General features: G+C 27.2%; 1 protein-coding gene across 1 annotated transcript in view; it reads left to right on the top strand.

Annotated features, from left to right (window-relative positions):
• The window catches only part of LOC106791052 (trehalase-like), a 25032-nt gene that overhangs the window by 8160 nt on the left and 7306 nt on the right, over positions 1–9566 (top strand). Inside the window, exons 3-9 of the mRNA XM_014756407.1 lie at positions 4475–4591; positions 5678–5979; positions 6295–6473; positions 7080–7261; positions 7832–8081; positions 8205–8445; positions 8537–8736. Of these exons, the coding sequence (XP_014611893.1) occupies positions 4475–4591; positions 5678–5979; positions 6295–6473; positions 7080–7261; positions 7832–8081; positions 8205–8445; positions 8537–8736 (1471 nt within the window). The remainder of the gene's footprint in view (positions 1–4474; positions 4592–5677; positions 5980–6294; positions 6474–7079; positions 7262–7831; positions 8082–8204; positions 8446–8536; positions 8737–9566) is intronic.

The following is a 9566-nucleotide window of genomic DNA, read 5'->3' on the forward strand; positions in this document are numbered from 1 at the left end:
AAAAAAAAAAAAAAAAAAAAAAAAAAAAAACTATAACGAAACAAAACAAAAATCAAACTTAAATAATGATTATAAATAATATAAATGGGATTTTTTTTATGTTTTTTTAATTCTTTAATTAACAAAAATTAGAGATAATTGATATTTTCATTTTGATTCATTCTTCTAAACGTATATATGAGATTTTGCAACAACAAGAACAATGACAAAAAATGTGACGCAAACATAAACAATGTCTGTTATTTTATTTCAAAAGGGGTTGAGGTGGGGGGAAGCCAAAGGTTTTCATTCAGTACAAAATTCCGTGGAAACATTTTTTTAAAACAATTTGAGTGAGTCGAGCGAGTTGAGAGAAAAAAAAAACGAGAAAAAAAAAAAAAGAATCATCTCCGACAATAATCTCATAGTCGTCGTCGTCGTATAGTTTGACATCAAGTGAAATGCATTATTCCAAATTTTTCCTATAAAGAAAGTGCGAGATTATATTGATGATACGACACGCATAATACTTATTCTACTTTATTTCTTCAAGTAGGGTAAAGTTCACGATGAGATATCTCTCGTGCAATGTTCCTCTCGTAATACATAACTACTACTATACAGACAAAGGCGTGGGATAATAAAATTTAGTTGGAATAAAAGTAGAAGGAATGCGATATACGATTGAGAGAACTCAAAGTGAGAAGAAAAAAGAAAAAAAAAAATATAATAAGAGAAAGAAAAGTATTGACACGCGACGAGCTTTTATCCTTTATCTCGACTAACACGTAAGGACACCTACATGGTTCGCATACAGGGTGGTTAACAAAAAATCTGATGTAATATTTCAACGTATCATAACGCGTTCGTCTTATTGTGAATTATAATATATAATCAAATGAATATAAATTAATTGAGAAAATAATCTTATTAAATATCATTGATCGTATTATATCGATTGATTACTATTTCAATTTAAATTAACTTTTAATTATTTATCTGATATTGTTTTATAATATTATAAGATGTGCATTTTTAAAACGTACGAATTAAAAAAAGAAAAGTTAAGAAGAATTGAAATGTTTTAATAAAAATTCATCGGAAACAATTATCGGTAGTATTAATAGTAAATTTAAATTGACACGAATTGTTATATTATATTATATATATTCGTGTAAGTTGGGGGTTACGAAAACGGGACAAATGATGGAAAGCAAATCGATACGTATATTGACATTTCTCGATTATCGAAAGTATATATGTACATATATATATGTATATATATATGTATATATAAAAATAATATTTATTAAAGAAATTATGGACAATCCTATATTTGTATCATTTGATGTAACGCTTCGATAATATTTATCTATATGAACATTCACATTTTATCATTGGGATCCGATATACTATAATAATATTGTTATATTAAATTGTAATTAAAGTAGGACATCGTTTATATAATTGTTTAAAATTTGATAACATATGACATTTGATAGAATACATACATATATATTGAATAAAAAGAGAAAAAAAGAAAAACAAGAGAAATTATGAATTTCGGAGAAACATATTAAACGTGAAATATGATCATTATGATTGATGAGTAGAAACAAGTCGGGGGGAAAAATGTTGAAAATCATAAAATAAACTGTTAACAATTATAAAGCTTCGTTCGTTGGCAAACGTAAAAGTCTTTTTTTTTTTTAAATTTCAAATTATTAATAAAATTTAAAAACATTCTACAATTTTTTTAACGTGTATCATCCCATGCAAAAATTTTTCAGTTAATTTATGAATTAAATACGAATGAATTAAATTAATATACGTATAAAAAAGAGTATGACACACACACGCACACATACATATATTTTATATATTATATACATATATGTACATAAGAATAAAAGAATCTACAGGACAATGCTGTATTTTCCACGAAGCGTGAACCACAAACTATGAAAATTACGTTCCTGTGACCTTCTACGACTCGTATGAATTGTGCTATTGTAAGGATCCTCACCCTTTATGACGTTTAACATATTGCCACGATTAACTATAAATTCTGAAAGGATCCAAATTGAATTGATATTTTTCCTCTCGTACAGCTTTAACAAGAATGATATCATACGTCAACGTAAATGACGAATACTCTATAATTATTTTCAATGTTTTATTTAAAAAAGAACAAAATTAACACCAATATAAATGAAACAACAGCTCGCACTATCTGTTACTAATATAAACTTGAAAGAAAAAAAAAACTTTACAATAAGCAAAACGGTGTGATTATTTAACGTTGGTGAATTTTTCTTTTTTCACCGTCTCTCGTGGGAACGCTACGTAAAAGCCTCGCTTTTAGTAGAAGAAGAGGAAAAAAAAGAGAAAAAAAAAAACATAATCGCATAGAATCACTCGAAAGTAGAAAATTGATCTTAAATGGGTTGAGTTAAAAAACAAAAAGAAAAGAAAAAATGGTTAGCATCAATCCGTGACAAAATGTTTCCGCGTGCCATCGATATGCAAATGTAAAATAAAAAAAATAAAAAATAAAATAAAATAAAATAAATATAAATATATAAAAAAAAAAAAATTAAAATAAAAATGTGTGAAAAAATATTGTAAAACAAAAATATCCTCGATGGGAATTCTTCGGGAAAGATAAAATTTTTTTATAAATGGATATTATAATATACAACGAATTTCAACGATAATGATTGTGTGACTAGTTGTATGGTAAAAATCTTTCATCTTAGCTGAAAATGGCAGGTCAAACGATGTCTATCACGAGATTTCGTACTTTATACTCTCTCTCTCTCTCTCTTTTTTTTTTTCTATTTTTTTTTTCCTTCATCAAGAAACTAACATAAACTCGGTGAAACGATTCCGAGGTTGATATCATCATCAGCCATTTTTTTTTCTTTTTTTTTATCGCTCTAGGCTCGAGAATAAAAGTCGAAGGAGAAGAGAAGTGGAAAAAGGGGGGGATAATAACGCGAAAGAAAAAAATTTTTTCTCACTTTTAACAACGCGAATGCTTTTTTTATATATATATAAGTCTTTAAATTGTTATAAGTATATTCCCCTTCTATGCAATAATTATTATTTTACGACAAGTACAAAGATAAATTTTATTGATATTATTCATTTTCCGTTAACAATTTTCCATAGGAATTTTCATCACTTCGTAATCAATTAATTCTTCTATTTATTACAAAACACAATAAAATTAATTGGAAAAATAATATAACATATTTCCAAAGTATTCGAATACTTTTGTATTAAATAAACGTTCTTAAATCTTATTTTATTCGATCATTATTACTGGTAAACTTTTTATAAACATTATCACGATACATTCTATAACATTAATACTCGTGATACTTGTACTTGGAAAATCTTCCATAAATAAAAAAAAAACGTATAATATAAAAATCATATCTTAGATGTACGTCAAAAATCAGATTTATTTTTTTGTTTACTTTTATTTTTTTCCCCTTACGATAAAACGAAGTTTCTTTAACGAAAAGAAAGAACCAAGTAGTAGTAGTAGTAGTAGTAGTAGTAGTAGGTGGATTAGTTCGAAGGTAATTCCCAACGCGCTTGAAAGCTTTGATTGGCTACTTCGTTTAGTTTGCCAACGGAAAAGAGACAGAAAAATCTTTTTTTTTTCTTCTTCTTTCCTCAGTTATCTCTTCTTTTCGAAAGTCCCCGTGTCATAAGATTCTTTAAGTTCGTTCGAGTATCACTTTAATTACTACTCGCATCCTCGAGAACTCAAAAGTACTCTCCTTAAAAAGTTGAAGCTTAAATTTCAACGAAAATCTGTAATATCCTTGTAATCCTTAATACAAAAAGTACGAGCGATAAATAAAAATACGATAAAACCTTTAAGACCAAAAATCTTGATCCAATTGGGATCATACTCGAACATTTATTATTTCATTTTCTAAATCAAATTCGTATAAAAATTTTGTCCATTCAATTTTTCATAATTCTCTATCTTAACACGTATTAAGAAAAAAAAAATATCTTGCTTCAATTGGTATCATCGAACATTTATTGTGTTTTATTTTTTAAATCAAATTCGTATAAAATATTTCGATTCACTTTTATATATATACTACTACTATCTTAATACTTATTAAAAAGTATTAATTGGAAAACTGATCCTACCTATTTCTATTTCTCTTCGTAAAAAGCAAATAAACTTTTCTCCTTGTTTTTTGTTTTTATTTTTATTCGATAAAATATTAAAAATATATATTTAAACCGCGTATATTTTCTGTCTCAAAAGTGTGTAATTTTTCTACCTTCCGATATAGTAACCATATTAAAGTCACGTATCGGTTTCTTTTAAGTAGAATTTTAAAAAATGATTTTATGTCGGTAAAAATGGATCGAAAGGCAAAATACGACATCCCCCCCTTCATTTCATATACATCGTATGAATAATGTATTTTATATTTGTTGGTTTTGTTTTGTTTTACAGCAAGATTTATTGCGAAGGGCCACTTTTGCAAACCGTACAGTTAGCTGAAATCTTCAATGACAGTAAAACATTCGTCGACTTGTTTCAGAAAAACGATCCTCAAATTACACTTATCAAGTAAGTAACTATTAACATACACTCATACACACATCGATAAGAATTCTTTAATATATATAAATAAAATAAAGATTATATTACGGATTTTAATTTTATTTAATTTTATATTGAATGATATAGTAGATTTTGATTATTAATAATAATAAATTAGATGAAATATTTTTGAAGAGAAAAATTCAAAGAAAAAAAAAAGAAAAGAAAAAACGTAATATATACCAAAGAGACGACTTATGATAAATTTTCGTTCGAACAATCGCGAAGTTTGCATTTTCGTAGAATTCTCAGTCAAGTCTTGATGTAAGTGAAGACACACATGTTTCCACCAGCTGTTTCTTTATTGTCCCGTGAAACAGTGCAAACGTAAGCAGCAAGTAGTAAGTAGTATCGTTCGAAGGAGAACGATGGAAGGAACATGTAATGTCTCTTTCGTCTAAAAGATATTCAAATTTTATCTTATTGTCTGGAACACCTAGTAAATTGTAAACCTGTGAAACATCTTACCGATGTGACAGAAAGTCTCGTAATATTATTCGATATATCAAATATTTCCTCCATTTTACGAAACAATTTCGTTCGTTTAATAAAAGAAAGGATTATTTTAAATAAAAGATAGAAACAAAAATAAAATATAAAAATAAAAAGTATTTGAGAGAAATTGATCGTTTAAACTATTTCAATCGTTTGAAAACGTTTAGTTCGTTAAATTATTCTATTTAATATATCGCAATTATACGCTCAATTAATGCTAACAGATAATTAACTTAACATCGGATGAATAAACATTATCATCTGTGCAATTAGTTATAACGTCAAGTTATTTTTTTCTTCTCCTTATTGTATTGGCTAACGTCAATTGCATATTATTCAACTTTTACGATTCTTACGAGCAATTTGACTTTGACATTTAATCGTAATTCAATAATTAACTAACTAGTTATTTTATCAATTTTCGAGATAATTATATTCAAAATGAATAATTATATATAATATAACATATGTCAAAAAAAAATATAAGATTTGTAATTAGTCGAAGAAAATAATTGTATGATTTTATTTGATTGTTTTTTATTTCTTTGATTTTTCAAGCTTCAATAAATTAATGGCAGCAACTAATAATCAACCAAATCGTACACAAGTAAATCAATTCGTTTTGGATAATTTTTCAACGGAAAGCGAACTTGATAACTATACTTTACCGGATTGGCAAGAAAATCCTCCGATATTAAAAACCATTGAAGATCCCAATTTGCAAAAGTGGGCGAAAGAATTGAACGACATATGGAAAAAATTGGCGAGGAAGATAAAACCGATGGTGTTGGAACATCCGGAAAGGCATAGTCTCATTTATGTGGATAAACCATTCGTAGTGCCGGGTGGTCGATTTAAAGGTACACTCAAAAATATTTATATTATTATTATTAAATTTTTACAATTAAACTAATTTTAATAATTACACATTAAAGAGTACGTTCGTATAAGTTTATTATTTTATAAAAAAAAATTCACAAAATAATCAAAAATCAAAAGCACACGGTTTTCATTTTTCCGAACGGTTCACCCATCCTATTTTATTAAACTTTGTTTGATTTTATTGGTGATCTTATAAAAATTATTAATCTAACGTGGCTAATATATATATATTAATATAAAATAATATTTATAATATTTAATATATACTAATTTTTTGTTGTTGTGTTTAACAGAATTTTACTACTGGGACAGTTATTGGGTAATCGAAGGATTATTGATATGTGGAATGACTGACACTGCTAGAGGAATGATTGACAACTTTTTATCGATGGTTGAAAGATTCGGATTTATACCAAATGGTGGCCGCGTTTATTATCTCATGAGAAGTCATCCACCATTATTAATTCCCATGGTAAGTTTTGATACTAACGTTCCTTGCTTGTTTGCTTCTTTTTTCTTTTTCTATTGTTACGTAAGTAGCATTTATATATGGATGGATTGAAATGTTTTTGAGCATAAAAAAAAAAAAGAAAGACAAAAGTAGAATCAAACGTTTAAAACTATAGTATGACGATAATTACTAGATCGATTTCAAATAATTTCGAAATAGTTCACAGAACTTTCGAGGGGAACGTACTTTTCACTAACTTTTCAACTACTTTTTTTGTTCTTCTTATTTCGCTTGCCGTAAAATCGTTTTTCTTTCTTATTTTCTCTCTCTCTCTCTCTCTCTCTCCTTTTTTCCCCGTACTTTCCGCTTTTAAAGAAAAGTATTCGCAAAACATAGAACTCGTGAAGAATCTTCAAGCAAACACGAGATATACCACTTCTTAATGTAACTCGAAGTGAAAAAAATCATTTAATTACAAAAGATACCTAGAAAAAAAATATTATTAAATTTTTCTTGAAAATTTGTTATCACAAGATCACTTGAAAAAGATTTTAAATTAATTTTTAACTAATTAACTATTGATATAATAATTATTCTCCTAATTGTTTTAATTGTTCGTTGTTGTAGGTCAAGTTGTATTTAGAGTATACGCAAGATTACGAATATTTGAAGAAAATTATCGGAACCTTGGAAAAGGAATTCGATTATTGGGTTAAGTACAAGATGATCGATGTTGATAAAAATGGAAAAACTTATAGAATGGCTCATTACGTAGTTAACAGCCCAAGGCCACGGCCAGAAAGTTATAAGTACGTTTACATTTTTATTATTTCATATTACGATGCACAAATTTAATATAAAATAATAATTTTTTGTGAGTATTTCTTATAAGATAATATTTAAAAAGAAAAAAAGAAATATTATTATTTTTGTAAAATCAATACGATTTTAAAATCATAATAATAATAATAAAAACAATGGATATTAATTTAATATAAACTTTGAAATAATTTATATAATAAATCAAATCTACGATGAAATATCATAAATATCGTGGAATTTCGAAACATTTCGTAATTTAATAAAGATTGTAAAATTGTTCGATAACTATTCGACGATATTATTATTTAAGATGAAATATTTAGTTGCTTCTTTAGTAATAAATATACCGATACCGTATATACTATAATTCGAGATAAACTTTATATAAATTAATTGATCATAAAGAAATTCAAAATTCGTCGATAATTTTAAAAGCTTATGCTTTAATAATAAAAACAAACATAACGATTTATGTTTTCTTCGAGTATATCTAATAAAAAAAAAAACAAAAACAAAAACAAAAAAGAAACGAAATAAAATAATTTATTGATTTTTAGGGAAGACTATTATTTGGGTCAGAAATTTTTCGACGTCGATAAACAGGCATCATTTTACAATGATTTGAAAGCTGGCGCTGAAAGTGGTTGGGATTTTTCAGGAAGATGGTTTATCGGATCGGACGGTCAATTGTCAAACAATTTGATCGATATTAATACGCAAAATATAATACCCGTTGATTTGAATAGTTTTCTTCAACAAAATGCACGTACTATGGTTAAATTTTGTAGAAAAACGAAAAACGAACAAGTAAGTTAGCACAACGAGCCGGGTTGTTTTCTTGTTTGTTCTTATGATCGACAAAAAACCAAATAGAAAAATCGCTTTCATAAATTTTTATCACGTTGATGATGATGATTATTTGTTTTGTAGAAAATCTCATATTACGTGCACATGGCGAAGAAATTACAAGAAGGTATAGACGAGGTATTGTGGAACAACGAGTTTAATGTTTGGATGGATTACGATTTAAAAAATCAACGACATAGAACATCATTTTATCCGACAAATTTGGCACCGTTGTATACCCTAAGTTACGATGCTAATAATGTTAAAGAAATCGCACTTGGTGTTGTATCTTATTTGAAGAAAACAGGAATCCCTACCTACTTCGGTAAATCATTATATTATATTATTGTCAAGAACAAAAAAATTGTATTAAAATAAATCCACGATACATAATTCGCAATTATTTTTACGAAAAGGCGGAACTCCTGCATCGCTAAATCAAACTGGTGAACAATGGGATTTCCCAAACGCATGGCCACCCCTACAATCTATAATGATCCAAGGATTATATCGAACTCAAGTCACTGAAGCTGTTCAATTCAGTTCGCATCTTGCTCGTAGATGGCTGGAATCTAATTACATTGGCTTTGAAGCTACAGGAAAAATGTTCGAAAAGGTAAGTTATTATTATCTTACATAATTACGTACGTTTTAACATTTAATTACAATGAATTATCGACTAATCCGTTAATTGAAAGAATTAGGTCACTTTTAGCAACTTCTTATTGTGTCTTTTTTTTTTTTTAACATAAATTACTCGGATTTATTTATGATCTTTTCAAAAACACAAGCTTAAATATTTAGTCAATTATATCCAATTGTAATAAATAAAAACATTTTCAAATCAAATCTAAAAGTGCTAAGTTTGTGTTAATCATGCAAATTAGGAGAGTAGGAACCCCTTTTAATATTCTTAAAATAACTAATGGTATGTGAATAAAAAGATAAGAAACGTTAAAAGTATCATTATCATTGGATTAACATAAGAGAAATGTTTAATCGACAGGATTATATGAAATTTATATGAGCATTAGAGAAATTATTTTCTCTTATATCTTATTTTCTCCCTTTTCCTTTGAAATCGTGTTAATCCAAGCCCTTCGATGAGATATTTCGAAGGATAATACAAACGGAGTCCTCTGATTTATTCACAATGGAAGCTGATTGTTCGTAAGCTTCAGCTTTGTTCTTGGACAAACTAATGCTAGGATAAGCATCACGATATCTTCGAGAGAAACTGAAGAAAATCGTTTTATTGTAAAGGATCGGACGGTATATACAAGAATAGCATATTATACGAATACCTTTTCTTTATCCAACAGATTTTTCTTTATCTCTTTTGAATTATTCCTGAAATATAAAAAGTATATATATATACTTTTATATATATATAATCAGGTTTTTATTRCACAACTTACAAAGTTTTTTACAATGTCTTATCATTAC

The sequence above is a fragment of the Polistes canadensis genome, unplaced genomic scaffold, assembly GCF_001313835.1.
Source record: "Polistes canadensis isolate GaletaPanama2010 unplaced genomic scaffold, ASM131383v1 scaffold_281, whole genome shotgun sequence".
NCBI classification, from domain to species: Eukaryota; Metazoa; Arthropoda; class Insecta; order Hymenoptera; family Vespidae; genus Polistes; species Polistes canadensis.